The sequence below is a fragment of the Schistocerca americana genome, chromosome 1 (genome assembly GCF_021461395.2).
Source record: "Schistocerca americana isolate TAMUIC-IGC-003095 chromosome 1, iqSchAmer2.1, whole genome shotgun sequence".
In the NCBI taxonomy this organism is placed as follows: domain Eukaryota; kingdom Metazoa; phylum Arthropoda; class Insecta; order Orthoptera; family Acrididae; genus Schistocerca; species Schistocerca americana.
The window spans coordinates 1067208266-1067233049 of record NC_060119.1 but is presented as its reverse complement, the minus strand read 5'-3'; the positions used below and the strand labels follow the sequence as shown (position 1 = coordinate 1067233049).

General features: G+C 46.1%; 1 protein-coding gene across 1 annotated transcript in view; it reads right to left on the bottom strand.

Annotated features, from left to right (window-relative positions):
- Nucleotides 1–1729: 1729 nt before the first annotated feature.
- LOC124549794 (guanylate cyclase 32E) overlaps nt 1730–24784 on the bottom strand; it is an 828442-nt gene continuing 805387 nt past the window's right edge. The window contains exons 22-24 of the mRNA XM_047125268.1: nt 15803–15901; nt 10481–10860; nt 1730–2023 (exon numbers count right to left, since the gene is read on the bottom strand). Of these exons, the coding sequence (XP_046981224.1) occupies nt 1736–2023; nt 10481–10860; nt 15803–15901 (767 nt within the window). The 3' untranslated portion in view covers nt 1730–1735. The remainder of the gene's footprint in view (nt 2024–10480; nt 10861–15802; nt 15902–24784) is intronic.

Below are 24784 nucleotides of genomic sequence, written 5' to 3'. Positions count from 1 at the left end.
GATACAGAAAATGTTCGAATGCTGCCCTGGCTAGCACACTCTCTAGATGTCTCACCGACTAATCTTGATGAACTGTGGCATCGTGTTGAAGCTGCATGGGCAGCTGTACCTGTACACGCCATCCAAGCTCTGTTTGACTCAATGCCCAGGCGTATCAAGGCCGTTATTACGGCCAGAGGTGGTTGTTCTGGGTACTGATTTCTCAGGATCTATGCACCCAAATTGCGTGAAAATGTAATCACAAGTCAGTTCTAGTAAAATATATTTGTCCAATGAATACCCGTTTATCATCTGCATTTCTTCTTGGTGTAGCAATTTCAATGGCCAGTAGTGATTAATTAAGTCGTCTAAAAATTTGCTTTATTATTCTAATGGATATGCATTCATCATGAAGACGATTAACTTTCAGCTACTCTTCAGTGGTCACAGAATTCGTAAAATGTTTTTCATATCTTAGTGTATGAACTGCAACCACGGTGATAACAGACGTGAGCGGGACTCGAACCTCGACCGTTGCCTTTCGCAGGCAAGTCGTGTACCGAATCAGTTATCCAGCTACGATTCACCACTCGCCGTCACAGCTATACATCCGCCAGTACCTCATTTCTTCCCTTGTGGTACTAGCACTCCTGGAGGAATGGATAAAGCGGAGAAATTATTTAACCACGGCGGGTTAGAGTGTTTGCGGTACTTGAACGTGGGACTAATGCCATTCGCGAGCACGTGCTCTAGCGTCTAATACATCCAAGCACGTCTGACGGCGCTCGCATGAAGCTGGGTAACTGGATAACTCAATCGATGAGCAGTTGGCCGCGAACTTCAAGGGCCAAGGTTCGGGTCCCTGTCTGGCACATAGTTTTAATCTGCCAGAAAGTTCCAAATCGGCGCACACTATGCTGCAGAGTGAAATTTCGTTTTGTTTCATGATGTCGTTTAGAACTAATTGCTTTAGTCCTCCTAGGAGTTCCTGTGAGGTGCCATTTGTAGCCATGGGTGATGGTCATAAATATTTGGAAGTATCCAGAGGCGCTGTTCTGTCGTAGTCCGAAAGTGTATAACACAGAAACGCAGACAGAAATGCGTCTTCAGTGTTCCACGCTGTATATACTTTCTGGAGAGAATATCGAACACTTTGGTAGCTCAATAAGATATTACACGGCCTGAACTTTGCTGTTTCTGAAGTGATAATGGATACTCAAAAAATGGTTCAAACGGCTCTGAGCACTATGGGACTTAACTTCTGAGGTCATCAGTTCCCTAGAACTTAGAACTACTTAAACCTAACTAACCTCAGGCATCACACACATGCACGCCCGAGGCAGGATTCGAACCTGCGAGCGTAGCGGTCGCGCTGTTCCAGACTGTAGCGCCTAGAACCGCTCGGCCACCCCGGCCGGCAATGGATACTTGTTAAGAGTTCAAGCAAGGTCAGTGCTGACGGGATACCTGTTGGCTTTTGCCTCGGGATGTCTGCTTGGGCGATTTTTCTGACCTTTCGCCAGCACGAGTGGCCGGCAATGTCAAGGTTTCACCCTCCATTGCTGGTGGCGGGCTGGGCAATGAAAGGTGGACGTCTGACAGTGCCAAGCAGTCGTGCTGGCGTAACACAAGAATAGCTGTTAAATAAACGTCAGCCAAGGGCACCGAGGCAAAAGCTGACAGCGAGTATGTCAACAGGTGGCCACGAAAGCATCAGTTAATGGTGGACAACAAATTGCGTACCGTTAGGGGTGTGCTAGACGGGCGTCTCCCCGTCGTCGGTGTCAGCGTCGCTCTGGCTGTCGCTGAGGCCGTCGGCGGCGCCTGTGAGCAGCGGCCGCTGCGCCTCCGCCTCCGCTTCCGCCCCCGCGCCGTAGTGCAGCAGCAGCGCCGGCTCGCTGTGGTTGCGGTCCGGCGGGAAGCCGCCCCCACCGCCGCCGCCGACTCCGTCTCCTCCGCCTTCGCCGCCGCAGCAGTTCTCGATACACGGGCACGACGAGCTGCTGTCCTTGCTGCTCTTGCACGGGCTCTGGTCCGCGATCACCTAGAAACGGACACGGTATCAAAAACGCTGAAACTAACCGGAGAAAATAAACACTGGCATATAAGTACAGTAATCCTCGACGCACAGCCTAGCGAGGAACTTCTAGACGACTAGAGCGCAGCAGTTATCCACCCAATTCACAAAAAGAAAACAAACGAGACCACAGTAACTCCTTACAGTCATATAAAAATTTTTTGCCAAAATCCTCGAACGACGTGTGACGAGATAGCTGGCAATGAGTTGGCAGAATATTAAGCAAAGTTCAGAGGATGGAGATCCTCCGCTGAACAAATACAAAATCACAAGACCATCGTCCAATACAGCAAGAAACGAGCCAGACGTTGGGAAGCTAACTTCGTAGACTTCCAAAAGCGTACGACTCACTGGATAGAATCGCTCTCATGGAATAATAAGAGAACTATCGTAAGATGGCAGAATAAATGGTCAGTTTCGCACCTTACACGAGGACTTTATACATAGCAATGGGAAAGTGAATATTGTGGTGTCACCGCCAGACATCACACTTGTTAGGTGATAGCCTTTAAATCGGCCGCGGTCCGTTAGCATACGTCGGACCCGCGTGTCGCCACCATCAGTGATTGCAGACCGAGCGCCGCCACACGGCAGGTCTAGAGAGACTTCCTAGCACTCGCCCAGGTGTACAGCCGACTTTGGTAGCGATGGTTCATTGACAAATTACGCTCTCATTTGCCGAGACGATAGTTAGAATAGCCTTCAGCTACGTCATTTGGTACGACCTAGCAAGGCGCCATTATCATTTGCAATTTATCTTGTGATGCATGTACCGTCAGACCGATGTTCACCAATTATGGATTAAAGTTAAGTATTCCAGAAGCTACGTACTATTTTTGCTACTATAAGACCTTGACCTGTTCCAGACCTCACGCCAGCCTGCGTGAGCTTAAACGCGTGCCTTTCGGCTTCCTGTTCTAGTGGCTTGGCTATCTTGCCAAGTCACAACAAATACGACATCTAGCTTAATTTGGCAGTTGAGCAAATTTGCCTATCAGTATGTAATGCAAAAAGGAATGACACTCAGTTGATGGTATTAACACACCGATCCTATATAATGCATGTCTATGAGCAGAAGGCGGAACAAGCAGTGAGACGAAAAAGAAAAAAGGCTCTGAGCATTACAGGACTTAACTTCTGAGGTCATCAGTCCCCTAGAACTTAGAACTACTTTAACCTAACTAACCTAAGGACATCACACACATCCATGCCCGAGGCAGGATTCGAACCTGCGACCGTAGTGGTCGCGCGGTTCCAGACTGTAGCGCCTAGAACCGCTCGCCCACTCCGGCCGGCTGTGAGAGGAAACGTTTTGGTTTGGAAGCAAGGGCGGGCAGAGGCGAATGCTGCGCCACAGGAGGTCGATGGAAACCACTTAAGGGTCTTCCCAGGCGAGAGTCAACGATCGACCGTACAGGTGACCCAGACGGGAGAGAGAGTAATGGGTCGGGCCACCAGGAGGAGGGCAGAAAAAGCTTTAGAAAACTGTATTTCAGAATTCCAAATGGATACGAACGAAACCAGAGATGGATTCGATCACGTGAAGTGCAAGTGGTACACATGTGATAGACACATGTAACTTTTTAGGTGTTTTGAGCAGGCACAAAACGTCGCATTGCTGGAAACGCACTAGGGAGAAGTAAAGTGTCGAGATTTCGACACAGTTTAATGGTGGGACCCTTGCGATTGTTAGAGAGAGTTTCCACAAAATAAGAGGAACGCTCCTACTGGTCGAGAAAAAAGCCATGATGTGGAGAACAAAAGAACACAGGTGGGGAGACAGTTCGGCTATGAGAAAGACAAGATGGAAATTTTCAGAGACTCTTCTCTGAACTGGGGTATAGTGCAGAACAGAGTGCATAATGCTCTGTACGACGCAGACACTGCGTTCACGGCAGCTGACATCCAGCTAGAAATTAGCTGTAGCATCGTTGAGCTCCAGCTGTGGAGAAACGAACCAGCCAGTTAGTTAATTGTTCTTGCGAGAACTCAGATGGCATTACAATATGCACGCTACTCCTGCCATGCGCATGTATATCGCCATAGTGTTAGACTAGGGATGAGCTCATGTTTCCTCGCATATCGAGAAACATAGGGAGAGTCTCTGCTGGAAAACTGAGCAAAGGTTTAGTTAGTTTTATAGGAATTTCAGAGGGCGAGAGCAACCAGGCAGACGACAGCTCATTGCAGCTACGGTAAATACCAGGTGCACAGGCATAAACTTATTGGTTCACCAGCTTATGTCCACTGTAAACTCGAGCGACCTTGGGTAACCTTTTGCTTAACGTGTTACAAAACTAACCATCCTCTGTAGACTTGACTGTCATCCTAAAAATAGTATGCACAAGTTTTCGACGATTCCATCTTCCGGCCCGTTGGAGAAGACGCACTCAGTACTCGGCATCTGAGAAACCCCGGCCTGAAAATGCTGTGGTCTGAAGGGCCGGGCTGGTGGCAGACCAATGGCAGCTGCTCACAAAACGCTAGCAGCTGTCTACTTCATTCACTACCCCGCGAGTAGAGTACTGAAGAAAATTTAATATTATTAGAAACATTTTAAAACAAGACGCTTTTAGCTTCCTGTCTATAAATGGGTAGTGATGTTTTTGTTTCCATGGATGGTCATTGCAAGATTGACCTTAGCAGACTTTTTTTTTAATTTGACTTGCCAAGTTTTATTTGCTTTTTCAGTATTGTCGCACTGCTGTCTGGACCTGGCCATGCAGAGTGGCCGAGTGTTCTGAGGCGCCATGCCACGGACTGTGCGGCCCCTCCCACCGGAGGTTCGAGTCCTCCCTCGAGCATGGGTGTCTGTGTTGTTCTTAGCATAACTGATGACCTACGCAGTTTGGTCCCTTAGGAATTCACACGTATCTGAACATTTGTCTGGTTCTGACTGTGTTTTCCATTACAATGGTTATAGATCCCCTGCCAAATTGTTAAAAAATTGTGTGAGTCAAATTGTGTGCGGGAATATGTGTAAAGGTGTTATAACCTGGGGTTCTGCCATTATTTACTGCCATTGCGTTTAAGAACCGTTTCTACACATATGCATACGTACCCATACAGGGTGTTACAAAAAGGTACGGCCAAACTTTCACGAAACATTCCTCAAACACAAATAAAGAAAATATGTTATGTGGACATGTGTCCGGAAACGCTTAATTCCCATGTTAGAGCTCATTTTAGTTTCTTCCACCTACGCTCAATGGAGCACGTTATCAGGATTTCATATGGGATACTCTACCCGTGCTGCTAGAACATGTGCCTTTACAAGTACGACACAACATGTGGTTCATGCACGATGGAGCTCCTGCACATTTCACTCGAAGTGTTCATACGCTTCTCAACAACAGACTCGGTGACCGATGAATTGGTAGAGGCGGACCAATTCCATGGCCTCCACGCTCTCCTGACCTCAACCCTCTTGGCTTTCATTTATGGGGGCATTTGAAAGCTCTTGTCTACGCAACACCGGTATCAAATGTAGAGACTCTTCGTGCTCGTATCGTGGACGGCTGTGATACAATACGCCATTCTCCAGGGCTGCATCAGCGCATCAGGGATTCCATTCGACGGAGGGTGGATGCATGTATCCTCGCTGACGGAGGACATTGTGAACATTTCCTGTAACAAAGTGTTTGAAATCACGCTGCTACGTTCTGTTGCTGTGTGTTTCCATTTCATGATTTATGTGATTTGAAGAAAAGTAATAAAATGAGCTCTAACATGGAAAGTGAGCATTTCCGGACACATGTCCACAGAACATATTTTCTTTCTTTGTGTGTGAGGAATGTTTCCTGAAAGTTTGGCCGTACCATTTTGTAACACCCTGTATATGTGCACACTACTAGGTTATATGCCATTCCGAGTGTGCGTTTGGTGTCGACATTAATTACTACAAGTGTATTTTCTGCGGTATTTAATTTAAAATTAGTCCCTGTTGTTATAGTTTCTCAAGCTGGATGTATAAAATGTTAATAGCTATTTCATTTAATATTATCAGCTTTTATCGATTTACAAATGTCTATTCAGAATCCTCAAAAGCTTTCTTTTGTCTAGGGCGAAGTTCTGTTAAGTATGCTCTATGTGTCAGCCTGGAACTGTCCGTGCATATCGTACACTTGTCATTGTTTTATAAGAGTTTTAGTTGCCATGTATGGACAGTTTAATGTTCTGAAGAATTTGTAAAATAGCGTCTTCTTACCAGGCAGTGTGCATGACAGGACTGTTGGTGGCTGAAGCTAGCTGCTTATTGTAAACTGGATGCATTAATGAACATTTTATAAATTCTTTCAGTGCATTCAGAGCACATGATTCTAATTCTCATGTACTTACTTAAACACGATGGCAATAAACTTGTATAAATTCTATTGTTTTCTGTAAAAAGCAGCACTTACCTTGAGTTTTTTTGGGAGGGGGGGGGGGGACAAGGGAGGGGTGGGGGTGGGGATAAATGGGTTTCAGAGGCAGTTGTCACTGCCAGCTCCTACCTCTCTACCCTTACAATTAACTAGAGAACGACTACTAAACTGACAGATGATAACAACACAGGTAAAAAAGAAGTACAGCAGCCAACAGGTGGCACAAACAAGCTAAAAAAGATAAATAAAAAACCGACTTCCACATTAGTTCTCCCATAGCCAGTATCGAATCAGTGCTGCGTGCCTATACATCTGCAGTAAATCAGGGGCTTAGGTCGGTTGTAATGGAACAACATCATGAAACTTCCTGGCAGATTAAAACTGTGTGCCCGACCGAGACTCGAACTCGGGACCTTTGCCTTTCGCGGGCAAGTGCTCTACCAACTGAGCCACCGAAGCACGACTCACGCCCGGTACTCACAGCTTTACTTCTGCCAGTACCTCGTCTCCTACCTTCCAAACTTTACAGAAGCTCTCCTGCGAACCTAGCAGAACTAGCACTCCTGAAAGAAAGGATATAGCGGAGACATGGCTTAGCCACAGCCTGGGGGATGTTTCCAGAATGAGATTTTCACTCTGCAGCGGAGTTGGTAGAGCACTTGCCCGCGAAAGGCAAAGATCCCGAGTTCGAGTCTCGGTCGGGCACACAGTTTTAATCTGCCAGGAAGTTTCATATCAGCGGACACTCCGCTGCAGAGTGAAAATCTCATTCTGTGAACAACATCATGTTGTTCAACACAAATCCAGGCTGCAATAGCTGTAACATTTTCAAGAAAGAAGTACTTTAGTTACATTAGCGACGAAAAAACATAGCAGTAGGTCAGTTAAACCACTGATAAAACCTTTGTTGGTAGCGGAGATGCCTAACAGCTCCACAAAGGCTTCGAAATTTGCACTTCTGGTGGACCTAGGAGAGCGAGCCATATTTCAAAGAGAATGAAATCAGCATGTTTCCTATATAACGTTTAGTTATGAATTTTAATAAAATCAGTGTCCCAGAATATAAATAACGACGAGACCAATTAATTTCTATGTAAATGAATCAGATCATGGAGATTTCGCATGGTTCGAATGGCTCTGAGCACTATGGGACTTAACATCTGAAGTCATCAGTCCCCTAGACTTAGAACTACTTAAACTTAACTAATTTAAGGACATCACACACATCCATGCCCGAGGCAGGATTCGAACCTTCGACCGTAGCAGCAGCGCGGTTCCGGACTGAAGCGCCTAGAACCGCTCGGCCACAACGGCGGCTCATGAAGATTTAATGGTATCGCTAAACGAAGGACGTTGGTCGCCAAATGCATGACAACTGTCCTAATGGGGAGACTGGGGCAGGTTGTCAGAAAAGTTGGGATGCACACTTCAATGAGTACAGACTGAATAATGAGTCTTAATTATATCAATAAATGAATACTGACAAATGCAAAAACACCAATAAAATCCCTGAAACTATGGCCAGCCGCGCGGGATTAGCCAAGCGGTCTAGGGCGGTGCAGTCATGGACTGTGCGGCTGGTCCCGGCGGAGGGTGTGTGTGTTTGTCCTTAGGATAATTTAGGTTAAGTAGTCTGTAAGCTTAGGGGCTGATGACCTTAGCAGTTAGGTCTTATAAGATTTCACACACATTTGAGCATTTTTTGAAACTATGGCCAGGAACTGTTCATCCTACTCAGAATATTGTGGTTGGACTGTGGTTTGTGTTGAGACATCCAGGAAGCAGCAGCGACTGAGAAATGAAACTTGTGACAACCCACCATACCACCCGCGAGGCATCTTGCCCCAGTCTCTCCTACTTGATGTGGGCTTGGCTGCAGCTCTACTTTGCGAATTTTGTCGATCGCATGTGCCACAGTTTTCGATGTATTTGCCAGCTACTACAAGGCACGATCATGAAATATAAATTATCCCCTTGGAAAAAAATCTAACACTAAGAGTGAAACACGCTTTCGGACACATTTTCCACAACAGTGGAGTTCTTCCATCATTATCCACAATGTTACGGGATATACAGTATATAGTAAGTTTGAGAGATTGCAGGGCACTCTCACTTCTAATTCGGAGTTATACCACTTCATGTTCTTAGGGAAGATGATATTCATTACTATTAGACTTCATACATCATGATGAAATGGTGGGCAGTAGTTAAGGCTCTTGCTTGTGTGCTCTGGGGAAGAAATAACAGTAAGCTTTACGTGTGTTCAAAGGAATAGGCTGCCAATTTAAATGACTGCAGTAAAAGCACGGCGACGGTGGGCCAAGGGAAGCGCGTTTTTTCTGTGGATCCTGAGTGGGAACATTTCCGGAGGGCCGAGTTCCATGGTCTTACTGTGCGGACACATTGGTTGGCGCTAGTCGAGAAGCAACCGTGTCCAGGTAGACTGACTAGCGCCGAGAAGTCACTGCTGCAATGGCCAGCGCATTGTAGATGGCCAATAAAGCAGAGGATGGGTCCTTGGTAGTCAGGAAGCTGACAAGACAACTGTGAGCGTTCTGCGAATTTCCATGGGACAGGTCACTGGCGCCCAAACGTCCAGACTCTGTTTCAAAACATATTTGTGAAAGTATGAGGCTTTTAGCGAGTTTATGGCTGTTCTTTGGAAACTTCGAAATGGACGCAACAGGGGAGATATCAAGCTTGTTATGGAGGGCTGTGGTTCCATCCTGGTCATGTTGTTAGCAAAAGACGCGGGGTAGACGTGTGAGAAAGAGACCGCGAAGCCGAATTTTTTTTCTTTTTCCCAGTTAATTTTAAAGTTTATGATTGGTCAAATCGGTTATGCAGAGCAAGGGGCGCTCTTTCAGCTTAGAATGCTGTGCTCCAGCTCGTGATTGGCTTGTGCTAAAATGGGGAAAGTCTAAGAAGTAAATAGGCTTTTGCTACCGAGCTGAGAAGGAAAGCGGATAGAAAGAAAAGATCACTCTTGAACTGGTGCTTCGCTTGTAAAGAACTGCCGGTGTCTACCTAAACGGTGAGACTTGTGTCCTTTGCTAGTGTGCCACTTAGAGCCTGTGCCAGTCACCATCTGAACTGTCAGAGGTAATGCTTCTAGCATCACGTACGCGAGTGATGCGTGGGTTTACTTATTTGTCTCGAGTCAGCCATCTAAATAACTGACATATTCGGTGGCATGGAGTAAAACTGGTTTCGCAGACCGGCAAATGGGTCCACCTGCACACTGGAATCCACTGGGGTTTCAGAGGCTCATAGGGAAGTACCTGCGCTCCGAATTAACCAAATGCGAGGCCGCGTACTTGCGTTTTTCGGGCGCATATCATTAATAACAGACTGTGTTCGTCCAAGACTTCAGTCGTCGAACGCATCGTGGTGTGCCGTCCTGACCAGCAGGAGGGTAAAGTATTTGCTGCTACAGTGTAGAGCTCCAATATATGTTTTTCAGCGTTCTTTCTTTCGATCCATGTTTTTGTTATCTTTTTTGGAGTAGTATAGATGCTTGATGGTGGCGTATTGTTTGTGCCATAACCCGGATTCACGTGTGTGAAGTCAGATAAAGCGATTAGTGTTCCAGTTAGCGTCGTGTGTCGATCCCCAGCTAATCACTTTGTCCGCCATAGACCCCATGATAGTGAAAGCGTTTGTCAAATAAAAATGTTTGTGTGGCGTTTCTTTAGTCATTTTTGTGGTCTTGTGATGTAAAGGATGAATAAATATAATGTCATTTATATCTGAACTTCACCCTGTGTTCTGATTAACAGTACCTTCCCATTTTTATTAAAGTCCAGATTCTAAAAGAGAGTAGCAAGCTTGCAAGTTGTTATGGCCCAATGACACTTCAGAAATTACATTTAGATCTGTTGATTTCGTCTTGTTATGAACAAGTTCTGCTTGGTAGAAAGTCTGAATTCAATCAGAAATCTGGTCCGATGTCCGGTGAGCTCGTGTTTTGCTCGCTAAACGGAATTTCGAAATTGTATCGAACGCACTTCGCAAGTCCAGGAACACGGCACCAGTTTTGACGCCTAAGTGAATGTCCTACCTCTAGTAGCGGGTGGCCGTCTACGTTGGCGGCCTGCGACGGCAGCTGAGGGTACTCGGTGCAGACGCCGAAGCGCAGCCTCTTGGGCGACTCCAGGCTGGAGCACCTCGCCAGACGGCTCTTGAGTGACGAGCGCGGCCCCAGACAGCCGTTGGCCGCCTGCTGCTGCTGCTGCTGCTGCTGGTGAGCTTTGCCGGCTGCCTGCCTGGCTGCGCGCTGCTCGGTACGCGCACTGCGCATGCGCGGCTCCTCTCCCAGCAGCCAGTACGTCAGCTGCTCGCCCTTGCCCTTCATACAGACCAGGCCGCGCTCCGCCAACTGGTAACCCCCCAGCTGTTCCAGCAGCCGCTTGCAGGCTGCGCTGCAGTGGATCTTCAGTGCTGTAAGCAAATCCAATTAAGGCTAACGAAAATTAGTTACCAAGCAGCTGTAGTAGCTAATTAGGATAAGTACAAGTTCGCTAACGTGTAATACGGGATTAAGTGGACATCAAAATGTAAAGCTGAGCAGCTGTCAGCCGAAGGAAGGGTGTTAAAGTACTACAGTTTCGTTTTATCTATTTGAAGCTTTACATTTACATGACAGCTTCCAAATATAGGAAAGACTCACACACTTCTTCAAGCAGCTGGACTGCCTTCACCTGTCCTGGAGTCCCCTTAACTAGAGTCCCATACCCCACAGGCTGCGCCATCCTTGAGAGCCATGAACTGCTGCTGTATATTATCAACATATCCCATCTTCCCTTTATCTCCAAACTCTCCATGTCCTAACATAATTTCCATCACCTTCCCCTCCCAGACCATGCACGTATCCCTGAAATCAACTATATGAAGGTTCCTACCGTCTCTTTCCTTACTCAGCTGGCAGTCCATTCTTCTCCTAATACCCATATCCCACCTTCCCAAACAGACATCCCACATTATTTTCCATATAACATTCTCCACAGTATTTTGCGCATTCCAGTCGCTAACCAAATTACATGGGGGTATCCGAAAATTTTGATCGGGTAGTGTAAGCGGAGCAAAGACAAACAGAGAATCATTCTAGCGACGATAGGGACCGCAATTGGGTAAATCCTTTGGCATTAGCAGCTATGACCCAGCGCCTGGGAACTAGTATCTCCGAAACACTGAAGCTGGTCGGCTGTACGCCTCCTACTGTCGCGACATCTATGGAAAGTGGTTAAAGGGCAATGAAATCATGAGTGAGTGACAAGTGGTCGGACGTCCACACCTCATCACAGAAAGCTGAGGTCTTCGGCTTGCACGCTATGTGAAGCTGTGTAAGCGGTGATCTGTGACACCTCCGACGACGAAGTACAATGCTGGTGCAGGCACGAGTGTTTCGGAGCGTACCACTCAACTCACCTGTTCCCATGGTGACCCAGCAATGACTGGTTCAAATGGCTCTGAGCACTATGGGACTTAACTTCTGAGGTCATCAGTCCCCTAGAACTTAGAATGCCCGAGGCAGGATTCGAACCTGCGATCATAGCAGTCGCGCGGTTCCAGACTGTAGCGCCTAGAACCGCTCGTCCACCCCGGCCGGTGGCGACCCAACAACTCAGTTACGACTGCAGTGGGCTGTGGAACACTGAGACTGGACCGAGGATAACTGGGAAAGTTTTAAGTTTCTGGGTATGTCAGACCTATGGTAGTTTTCGAATCCACTGTAGTCCAGGTGAATGTCTGCTCGAAACAGGGCAGTGAGAGCAGTATCATACTATAGGGGAATCTGACCTGGGTTACCACGGGATGTGTGGTAGTAATCGAAGGCATTATGACAATTGTGCATTACGTGAACTTTATTACGCACCGCCAACATCCCTCCATGCTTGGTATCTTCCCTGATGATGCCTTCTTCCACCATCTATGCAATAAGGCCAAGATCGTGATAAAGTAGTTTGCTGGGCATGATAATGAACTCACGTTGATGACTTTGCCATCAGACTCGCTGGGACACTGTTGGGTGCCTGCTCCATGCCTTCGAACCACTGGCCCATAATTTACATGAATTTCTTTACCTATGCGTAGACATCTTGTACTACAAGAAAAGCGAAAGGTATAAAGGACTTGTCTACTCTGTGCTTCAGAAACACAGCTGTATTGTGCCCCAGTGGTGGACCAGAAATCTATTAAGCAGGTGGTTATAATGGTTTTGGTCAGGGCCATTAGCATGTATCGGTTCAGCTTCCATGGAGTGTCTTCAAACAAGGATGTCTGCTTGAGTGTCTGCGATATGGAAGTAGTTATTCAAAGCGTAGAAGATAATCTGCGGATGTAGTATCCAATCAGACGAATTAGAAGATGCCCCATCGAGGTACACAGCCGTATATGTTAGGGTGGTGCTTTCTGAATCATTGGGCTATGTGGATAGAAATAAGAAAATATTCTATTGGTCAGCCCGCGGCGCAGCTCGTACGCTATTATGTTACAGGACCATTGATAGACAGGTCATGCACAAGCTGCAAGAAGCCTTTTCCAAATATATTTAATCCAGATAGGAATCACCCAGAAGGAAATGAAAGAGGTAAGAATGTATTGCTTATAATAATTCACCATGCAATATTAAGTCTGTTTAAAATAAGGTCTATTGTTGAAATGCCATCACACTTATTCCTTACTTCATTCACATTCCTAAATGATGATTCCCGCGGTGTTAATCAGAAGTAAATCCTAACTGCAAGGAAAGATAAGAACTCAGCTTGTCACCTGACTTCACCAGTTCGTCTCAGTGTTACAAGAGAGAAGAGAAAATTTCAATTTGAAAACTCCCAAAGACAGAAGAGCAAGTGTTGAAAAAATATGCTAGATGTTCGAGAGACGTATTCAGATCCAGAAAATAACTAATCTTCATCGTCAATTGAAGCTGAGTCTTAGAAATGAAACATACCTTGTGGTTTCTGCAGCATCGAATGTTATTACCCTAGACTTTTGAAGAAAGGGGAATGGACAAGATGTGATAAGTGCAAGGTGTGGTTTCAAGAAATTTGCATGGAAGCTGCTGGTCGAAACCAATTCCGCTGCGGGAAATGCACGTAACAACTGCTGGGACAGTTAGAAAGTGTAACCTTTTGCAGTGTGTATAACTATGACAGCTTACAGTGATTCACGTAGTCCCATTTACGATTCAATAACCCCACAAACTTTTAAATTTTCTATTGTTTCTCTATTTTAAATTTTGCTATTTACAATGAAGAAGAATAGATCTTGGCGCAATGAACCTTTATCAGATAAAACTTACATCATCACTTCTGTGTCTAAGCTGGTCGTAGGTTGTGTTCCAAAAATCAACAGCTTAGAGACAGAAGTGATGATACTTTCTGCAGGACTTAACCATCATTTTGCAGGACAATGCTCAAGCACGTACAGTGCAAGCTGTTACTGCTTTGTTTGACTGATAGCGCTGCTAAGTGCTATACCAGCTACTGCACTCCCCTGACTTAAGCCCTCGCGAGTTCAACCTGATTTCTAAACTGAAGGAAACACTTCACGGCATTCGCTTCAGAACTGCTACAATTTCGTCGGGCAATAGACCTCGCCGCTTGAACTGTCAACACAACTGGCACTACAAACAGTATCCTACGACTTCCTCATCGCTGGCAACGGGCTGTACACAATGCTGGTGACTACTTTGAAGGCCAGTAAAACTTTGAAACACGTATCTATTTTGTACGAGCTGTAAATAAATAGTTGCCACTATTTAATTTCCAACTCTCGTAGCTATGATTTATTCATCATTACAATTTAACAATCGTAATAAACTATTTACCACCCCTTTGGGTCCTAAAACGTTGAAATGATTCATTTGGCCCCACCTTACTTTATGTCACTCAGATGAAACTGTACCTACATGACACTGAATCCTTTATGCCATGTTCATAGGAATCAACAAGCGAGATTTGAAAATTCTGCGTAGAGCTTGAAACCGACTATGCTCATCTGAATTAACCAGAAAAGGTGACGAAAATAACTAGGTTTTACTTTTTGACAGTATCTCTTTGAGTCTATGACACAACATATCTGCCATTACAAAAAGAGTTGATCTTTGCATGAGAGGCGCAAACTAACTAGTTACTGAAGGATGTACATTGATCAGCCGGAATATACTGGCCAGCGACCTACTACCGATATAAACGCGTCCAGGCAATAGCAACGTCACCTGGCGAGGAATGACTGCGATTCGGATACACACGCTGCATGTAGTAACAGTGACCGTGCTAGCCGTGTGTAGAACGAGGAAGGTGCGCGATCTGTCTGCGTTTGATCGAGCACAGATTGTGATGTCCCAGAGGCTCGGGAAAACTGCACGACTCGGCGGGTGTTCGAGGAGTGGTGTAGTGAGTGTCTTCAACACGTGGCGAAGCCAAGGTGACACCACGTCCTACGTCGTGGGGTTGGGTAGGGCTGGGTGACCATCCCTAATTACAAGTATCGGACATTGTAGGCTGGGCATACAGGTAGAACTGGACAGCCGGCGAACTATGGCGGGACTAACATCAGACTTTAATGCCGGGCAGAGTACAAGTGTGTCCGAACACCCCGGGCACCGAACACTCCTCGATGGGTCTCCGTAGCCTGCGACCTATGCAAGTTCCAATGTTAACACTAAGACACCGACAACTAAGACTGAAATGGGCACGTGACCACCGGCACTGCCCATTGACGCAGTGGCAAGAGTGTTACATGGTCTGATGAATCCCGATACATTCTTTGACATGCCGAACGGAGGGCGCGAATCCGTCGACTTCCAGGGGCATAGGTCCTTGACACCTTTACTGCGGACGGAGACAAGCTGGCGGCGGCTCCATTATGCTCTGGGGAACATTCATGAGGCCATCTGTGGGTCCAGTGGAACTCGTGCAAGGCACGAAGACGGCCATGGAGTACCGTACACTGTTTGCAGGACACGTACACCCTTTCATGACGATCATGTTTCCCGACGGCAGTGGCATTTTTCAGCAAGATAATGCGCCATCTCACAAGGCCAGAGATGTGATAGAGTGGTTCTAGAAACACATTGGCGAATTCCAGTTGATGTGATGCCCCCCCCCCCCCCAATTCACCAGATCTGAACCCGATCGAACACATCCGGGATGTGAATGAACTTGGTCAGTGCTCATGGCCCCCCTCCCGGAATTTACGAGGATTAGGTGACGTGTGTGTGCAGATGTGGTATGAACTCCCTCCAGCGACCTATCACGGCTTCATTGCTTCCATGCCACGACGCGTCGCCGCTGTTATCCGTGGCAAAGGTAGACATACCGGCTATTAGGTAGATGGTTACAAAGTTCTGTCTGGTCAGTGTAAATTCAAAACTCACGTAATCCTGTAGATTCCATTCGCGATGCCGTGTTGACAGTGTCGCCGAACAGACAGTATCGGGGCATCTTGAGACCGACGACTCCAGCACATACTGGCCCTGGAAACAACGACAGCGATTGATGATAGACAAATGTCATGATGGACTTTGTAGCTGCAGAGAGATTTCGTTCGCTGCGCATAGAGTGCTTATCTAATGATAAAGTTTATTTTTGTGTTACATTATTTCATCCCCCTTGCCCCAAGGAGTGGCATGGTAGTGGTAACAATTACATTCCAGTTTAATGTAGAATATAGTCACAGATGCAAACATCAGTTGTCTTTTTTTACATCAAACTGGTTAACGCAAGTTTCTCACCCGTCACTAAATCCACAATTACACGCGCTTTTCAGCCAGAGAGATTTAAAATATAAAAATGATATTAAAACGTGGAAATTACGTTTAATTACATATAGTTTATAAATTAAAAAAACGAGGACTTTCTTTGAATTTTCAAACGATATTTGACTAATGTGCGGTTTTGTGGCTATCAGTGGGTAAGAACGAATGAAAAGTGTTATACTGGTTCTGAGGCTGGGGTCAGCTGTACATGTGTTTATTTTTGGGTATTTTGGAAACGAAAGAAGGTGAACATAATGTGGAAGGAGACCCTGAAACGAGCTATTGAAAGGGGAAGAAGAAGAGCGCGGAGAAGATGGAAAGGTGGATCCTGTTAAATCTGGTAGGTCAGTCAAAAAGGAGTGATTAACGTTTCGTTGTGACAGAATGAGGAGCGTTTTTGGGCGCGAGGCTGAGGAATGTACCGGTATAAATGCAGCAACTACAAGTGCTGGGTATCATACATGAAACAGCTGGGTAGTTGGGGTCAAGTTTGCGTAACGTGTAAGAAATCCGAAAAGTGTACAATGTGGTATCAACAAAAGCGCAACAAATAGACGTGTTAGCTCGAGACAAAGGAAAAACAGCACCACATCAAGAACTGTAAGTAACGCACTAATTATCTCGCTCCATAGTGACTCTCGTTCGAAATAAATAATAAATAAAGAAATAAAATAACGTTTTACTATTTACATATGACAAGCTGTAGACTGCTTAGTAGACCCATAGCTACCAGCATAAACATCCAGTAGCTCCATTTGAGTTATGTAAACAAATACATACCTCCTCTTTATTTGCAAACGTATTACAAATCTAGAACCTTTAGACAGATCGTAAATAAACAACACAGAATGAGTCAACTCAGTGATACATGTCTCGACATTGTACTCTATGCATGCGAATGTAAAATATTTGACAATAATCACTCATTTTACAAATGTAAACATTTTAACAAAAAGTTTCTTTGATGGTTAACATGTAACAACAATTTTGTAAAAGAAGAATAGACAAATAAACCCACTGAAGACAGCACAAAAACTGCTGAAACACTTATGGGTGAAGACAAAACTACCCAGGCATCCTGCACAACTCAGAATTCCTCTCCAATATGGTAGAAAATAGAAGCGCAAAAGTGACGCTGAGCGCATGACGTTCAAGGATTTTGAGGGAGTGCTACAATGTTGAAGGAGCAGAAAAGCAGATGATTTTGATATATTGAGAGGACAGATCGTGTTAAGGCTCTGTAGGCGTGGGCGATGGTGTAGGATTGTAATGTTTGTCCGGTTAGTACTTTTAGTCTATTGTGGACTTCATACGTTTAGTGGATGGGTTTTCAAGTTGGTTTACATTCGAAAGTTTGTTCAAAAAATGGCTCGAAGCACTATGGGACTTAACATCTACGGTCATCAGTCCCCTAGAACTTACAACTACTTAAACCTAACTAACCTAAGGACATCACACACATCCATGCCCGAGACAGGATTCGAACCTGCGACCGTAGTGGTCACGCGGTTCCAGACTGAAGCCCCTAGAACCGCACGGCCACACTGGCCGGCTCGAAGGTTTGTCTGAGGTGTTTTACTGTGTTGGTTATTAGTATAGCGCATGTTTAAATGGTGAGGTAGAAGTCTTTGTGGCAGAAGCTGCTGCTGGTTCGTCTTAACAATGAATCACTACCTGCCTCTTGCTTTACCTGAAACTGAAACTACGTATTCATTGCACTTCAAATTTTTCCGTATTGTTATTCCCAAACATTTTTATCATGTCAGTGAGTCTAGTTATGACCCATCAAAGCTGTAATCAAACGAGACCATGGTTTTACCTCTCGTGAAGTCCACGGCTTTGCATTTCTTTACACTAAGAGCAAGTATCCAGTTCCTTCAGTAGACTAGTATGTGGGAAGTTCTGTATGTTAACCATATCGTCCTACGCTAAGCCTGTTGGGTAAAAAGAGTCGCACATTTTTCAGAAAAGAATACATATTCCTGGTTTCCTGCAGACAGTTTAGAAAAATGGAAATTTGTGGTAAGGTCTTATGGGACCAAACTACTGAGGTCATCGGTCCCTAAGCTTACCTACTACTTAATCTAACTAAAATTAACTTACTCTAAGGACAATACACACATCCATGCCCAAGGGACGACTCGAACCTCCGACGGGAGGAGCTGCGCGGACCGTGACAAAGCGACGGAGACCGCGCGGCTACCCCGCGCGGCTGCAGACAGTTCTGCTGCGGCACGGACAATTGGTGCATCACAGTGAGGGAATAAAATGATTTGGCAACTGGAAACGTACTCCAAAGTTGTACACAGTACAAGGTGACTCTTGTGGTCAAAACGTCTACATTGCACGCATAATCACCGTGAAGTTCACGCGGTATATGGACCAAATGCAATGTCGATTTCAGCTACAGTGAAATCGGGCCAACAATGTGGCCAAGTCCGCACAGACGTGGCTGACGCTGGACGATCATATCGTCCAGATCTTGCACCATTCGACACCCATCTTTTCGGCAAGCAGAAAGAATTTCCGGTGTGGAGGAAGTGATTTTCCAACGATGTGGGTTCTCGAATGGTTCCGTGACCAGGGAGTGGCTTTTTATCGTCGAGGCATCGAACGATTGGTAGAACTGAACAGCGCTAATCCGTCCCCGACACGACTCCTTTATTTTTAATAAGCAGGTTAAAATAAATATAGACTGAAATCACGCGGAGAGGGTAAACTCATTTTTATCAGAGTCAGGAGCTTAATAAGGAGATATGTTAACAGGCAAAATACAGCGCTGCAGTCGGCAACGCCTCTGTAGGACAACAAGTGTCTGTCGCAGCTGTTGGATCGGTCACTGCTGCTACAATGGCAGGTTATCAAGATTTAAGTGAGTTTCAACGTGGTGTTATAGTCGGAGCACGAGCAATGGGACACAGCATCTCCGAAGTAGCGATGAAGTGGGGATTTTCCCGTACGACCATTTCACGAGTGTACAGTGAATATCAGGAATCCGGTAAAACATCAAACCTCCGACACCGCTGCCGCCGGAAAAAGACCCTGCAAGAACGGGACCAACGGCGACTGAAGAGAATCGTTCAAGGCCGGCCGGAGTAGCCGAGCGGTTCTAGGCGCTACAGTCTGGAACTGCGCGACCGCTACGGTCGCAGGTTCGAATCCTGCCTCGGGCATGGATGTTTGTGATGCCCATAGGTTAGTTCGGTTTAAGTAGTTCTAAGTTCTAGGGGACTGATGACCAAAGAATTTAAGTCCCATAGTGCTCAGCACCATTTGAAGCCGAGAATCGTTCAACGTGACAGAAATGCAACACTTCCGCAAATCGCTGAAGATTTCAATGCTGGGCCATCAACAAGTGCCAGCGTATGAACCATTCAACGAAACAAAATCGATATAGCCTTTCGGAGCCGAAGGCCCACTCGTGTACCCTAGATGACTCTACGACACAAAGCTTTCTACATCTACATCTACATTGATACTCCGCAAGCCACCCAACGGTGTGTGGCGGAGGGCACTTTACGTGCCACTGTCATTACCTCCCTTTCCTGTTCCAGTCGCGTATGGTTCGCGGGAAGAACGACTGTCTGAAAGCCTCCGTGCGCGCTCTAATCTCTCTAATTTTACATTCGTGATCTCCTCGGGAAGTATAAGTAGGGGGAAGCAATATATTCGATACCTCATCCAGAAACGCACCCTCTCGAAACCTGGCGAGCAAGCTACACCGCGATGCAGAGCGCCTCTCTTGCAGAGTCTGCCACTTGAGTTTATTAAACATCTCCGTAACGCTATCACGGTTACCAAATAACCCAGTGACGAAACGCGCCGCTCTTCTTTGGATCTTCTCTATCTCCTCCGTCAACCCGACCTGGTACGGATCCCACACTGATGAGCAATACTCAAGTATAGGTCGAACGAGTGTTTTGTAAGCCACCTCCTTTGTTGATGGACTACATTTTCTAAGCACTCTCCCAATGAATCTCAACCTGGTACCCGCCTTACCAACAATTAGTTTTATATGATCATTCCACTTCAAATCGTTCCGTACGCATACTCCCAGATATTTTACAGAAGTAACTGCTACCAGTGTTTGTTCCGCTATCATATAATCATACAATAAAGGATCCTTCTTTCTATGTATTCGCAATACATTACATTTGTCTATGTTAAGGGTCAGTTGCCACTCCCTGCACCAAGTGCCTATCCGCTGCAGATCTTCCTGTATTTCGCTACAATTTTCTAATGCAGCAACTTCTCTGTATACTACAGCATCATCCGCGAAAAGCCGCATGGAACTTCCGACACTATCTACTAAGTCATTTGTATATATTGTGAAAAGCAATGGTCCCATAACACTCCCCTGTGGCACGCCAGAGGTTACTTTAACGTCTGTAGACGTCTCTCCATTGATAACAACATGCTGTGTTCTGTTTGCCAAAAACTCCTCAATCCAGCCACACAGCTGGTCTGATATTCCGTAGGCTCTTACTTTGCTTATCAGGCGACAGTGCGGAACTGTATCGAACGCCTTCCGGAAGTCAAGAAAAATAGCATCTACCTGGGAGCCTGTATCTAATATTTTCTGGGTCTCATGAACAAATAAGGCGAGTTGGGTCTCACACGATCGCTGTTTCCGGAATCCATGTTGATTCCTACATAGTAGATTCTGGGTTTCCAGAAATGACATGATACGCGAGCAAAAAACATGTTCTAAAATTCTACAAGAGATCGACGTAAGAGATATAGGTCTATAGTTTTGCGCATCTGCTCGACGACCCTTCTTGAAGACTGGGACTATCTGTGCTCTTTTCCAATCATTTGGAACCCTCCGTTCCTCTAGAGACTTGCGGTACACGGCTGTTAGAAGGGGGGCAAGTTCTTTCGCGTACTCTGTGTAGAATCGAATTGGTATCCCGTCAGGTCCAGTGGACTTTCCTCTATTGAGTGATTCCAGCTGCTTCTCTATTCCTTGGACACTTATTTCGATGTCAGCCATTTTTTCGTTTGTGCGAGGATTTAGAGAAGGAACTGCAGTGCGGTCTTCCTCTGTGAAACAGCTTTGGAAAAAGGTGTTTAGTATTTCAGCTTTACGCGTGTCATCCTCTGTTTCAATGCCATCATCATCCCGTAGTGTCTGGATATGCTGTTTCGAGCCACTTACTGATTTAACGTAAGACCAGAACTTCCTAGGATTTTCTGTCAAGTCGGTACATAGAATTTTACTTTCGAATTCAATGAACGCTTCACGCATAGCCCTCCTTACGCTAACTTTGACATCGTTTAGCTTCTGTTTGTCTGAGAGGTTTTGGCTGCGTTTAAACTTGGAGTGGAGCTCTCTTTGCTTTCGCAGTAGTTTCCTAACTTTGTTGTTGTACCACGGTGGGTTTTTCCCGTCCCTCACAGTTTTACTCGGCACGTACCTGTCTAAAACGCATTTTACGATTGCCTTGAACTTTTTCCATAAACACTCAACATTGTCAGTGTCGGAACAGAAATTTTCGTTTTGATCTGTTAGGTAGTCTGAAATCTGCCTTCTATTACTCTTGCTAAACAGATAAACCTTCCTCCCTTTTTTTATATTCCTATTAACTTCCATATTCAGGGATGCTGCAACGGCCTTATGATCACTGATTCCCTGTTCTGTACATACAGATTCGAAAAGTTCGGGTCTGTTTGTTATCAGTAGGTCCAATATGTTATCTCCACGAGTCGGTTCTCTGTTTAATTGTTCGAGGTAATTTTCGGATAGTGCACTCAGTATAATGTCACTCGATGCTCTGTCCCTACCACCCGTCCTAAACATCTGAGTGTCCCAGTCTATATCTGGTAAATTGAAATCTCCACCTAAGACTATAACATGCTGAGAAAATTTATGTGAAATGTATTCCAAATTTTCTCTCAGTTGTTCTGCCACTAATGCTGCTGAGTCGGGAGGTCGGTAAAAGGAGCCAATTATTAACCTAGTTCGGTTGTTTAGTGTAACCTCCACCCATAATAATTCACAGGAACTATCCACTTCTACTTCACTACAGGATAAACTACTACTAACAGCGATGAACACTCCACCACCGGTTGCATGCAATCTATCCTTTCTAAACACCGTCTGTACCTTTGTAAAAATTTCGGCAGAATTTATCTCTGGCTTAAGCCAGCTTTCTGTACCTATAACGATTTCAGCTTCGGTGCTTTCTATCAGCGCTTGAAGTTCCGGTACTTTACCAACGCAGCTTCGACAGTTGACAATTACAGTACCGATTGCTGCTTGGTCCCCGCATGTCCTGACTTTGCCCCGCACCCGTTGAGGCTGTTGCCCTTTCTGTACTTGCCCAAGGCCATCTAACCTAAAAAACCGCCCAGCCCACGCCACACAACCCCTGCTACCCGTGTAGCCGCTTGTTGCGTGTAGTGGACTCCTGACCTATCCAGCGGAACCCGAAACCCCACCACCCTATGGCGCAAGTCGAGGAATCTGCAGCCCACACGGTCGCAGAACCGTCTCAGCCTCTGATTCAGACCCTCCACTCGGCTCTGTACCAAAGGTCCGCAGTCAGTCCTGTCGACGATGCTGCAGATGGTGAGCTCTGCTTTCATCCCGCTAGCGAGACTGGCAGTCTTCACCAAATCAGATAGCCGCCGGAAGCCAGAGAGTATTTCCTCCGATCCATAGCGACACACATCATTGGTGCCGACATGAGCGACCACCTGCAGATGGGTGCACCCTGTACCCTTCATGGCATCCGGAAGGACCCTTTCCACATCTGGAATGACTCCCCCCGGTATGCACACGGAGTGCACATTGGTTTTCTTCCCCTCTCTTGCTGCCATTTCCCTAAGGGGCCCCATTACGCGCCTGACGTTGGAGCTCCCAACAACCAGTAAGCCCACCCTCTGCGACTGCCCAGATCTTGCAGACTGAGGGGCAACCTCTGGAACAGGACAAGCACCCATGTCAGGCCGAAGATCAGTATCAGCCTGAGACAGAGCCTGAAACCGGTTCGTCAGACAAACTGGAGAGGCTTTCCGTTCAGTCCTCCGGAATGTCTTTCGCCCCCTGCCACACCTTGAAACGACCTCCCACTCTACCACAGGTGAGGGATCAGCCTCAATGCGGGCAGTATCCCGGGCAACCACAGTCGTAGTCCGATCAGGGGATGCGTGGGACGAGCTGGCCGTCCCCGACAAACCCCCATCCCGACCCCCACAGTGATGCCCATTGGCAACAGCCTCAAGCTGTGTGACCGAAGCCAACACTGCCTGAAGCTGGGAGCGAAGGGATGCCAACTCAGCCTGCATCCGAACACAGCAGTTGCAGTCCCTATCCATGCTAAAAACTGTTTTGCTAAGAACGTCTGAACTAATCTACAGAGAGCGCAAACAAATCGACAAAATTTAAACGGTTATTAAAATACAAGATTGCCTAGTAAATGCAGTAATGCTGCTACTTGCGCACTGCTGACACTGCTCGGCGGCGGAAGGAGACTAAGCGAAATTACACTATTCAGGTACTAAAACACGATGCTACACTCTCAAATACTATAATACGCCCGAAATTTATGAATTAAACAATGCAAGAACCAAAAACACGCAAAGAAATTAAGAATTAAACTATGTAACAAATGAGTGAGCTAGGAGTATACGACTTGCTGCTCAGCTGCTTATCCAACGGCGGCAGGGAGCACACTGACTGCGACCAACCGACACTGGCCGTTCAAAACAAAACAGTAGACAAACGACTACGCGAATTTACACTATTCAGGTACTAAATCGCGATGCTACAACTCTCAAATACTATAATACGCTCGAAATTTATGAATTAAACAATGCAAGTACGAAAAACACGCAAAGAAATTAAGAATTAAACTATGTAACAAATGAGTGAGCTAGGAGTATACGACTTGCTGCTGCAGCTGCTTATCCAACGGCGGCAGGGGGCCTCACCTGGGCCTGTCAACATCACCATTGGACTGTTGATGACTGGAACCATGTTGCTTGGTCGGACAAGTCTCGTTTCAAAATCTATCGAGCGTATGGACGTGTGCGGCTATGGAGACAACCTCATGAATTCATGGACCCTGCATGTCAGCAGGCTGGTGGAGGCTCTGTAATGGTCTGGGACTTGTGCAGTTGGAGTGATATGGGACCTCTGATACGTCTACATATGACTCTGACAGGTCACACGTTCGTAAGCATCCTATCTGATCAGCTGCATCCATTCATGTCAATTGTGCATTGCGATGGACTTGGGCAATTCCAGCAGGACAACGCGACACCCCACACGTCCAGAATTGCTACAGAATGGATCCAGGAACACTCTTCTGAGTTTACACACTTCCGCTGGCCACCAAATTCCCCAGACATGAACATTATTGAGCATGTCTGGGATGCCTTGCAATTTGCTGTTGAGTGGAAATCTCCACCCCCTCCTACGCTTATGGATTTATGGACAGCCATAGAGGGCACATGGTGTCACTTTCCTCCAGCATTAGTTCACACATTGGTCGAACCCATGCCACGACGTGTTGCCTCACTTCTGCGTGCTCGCGGGGTCTCTGTACGACTTTAGACAGGTGTATCAGTTTCTTTGGCTCTTCAGCGTAATTGGTA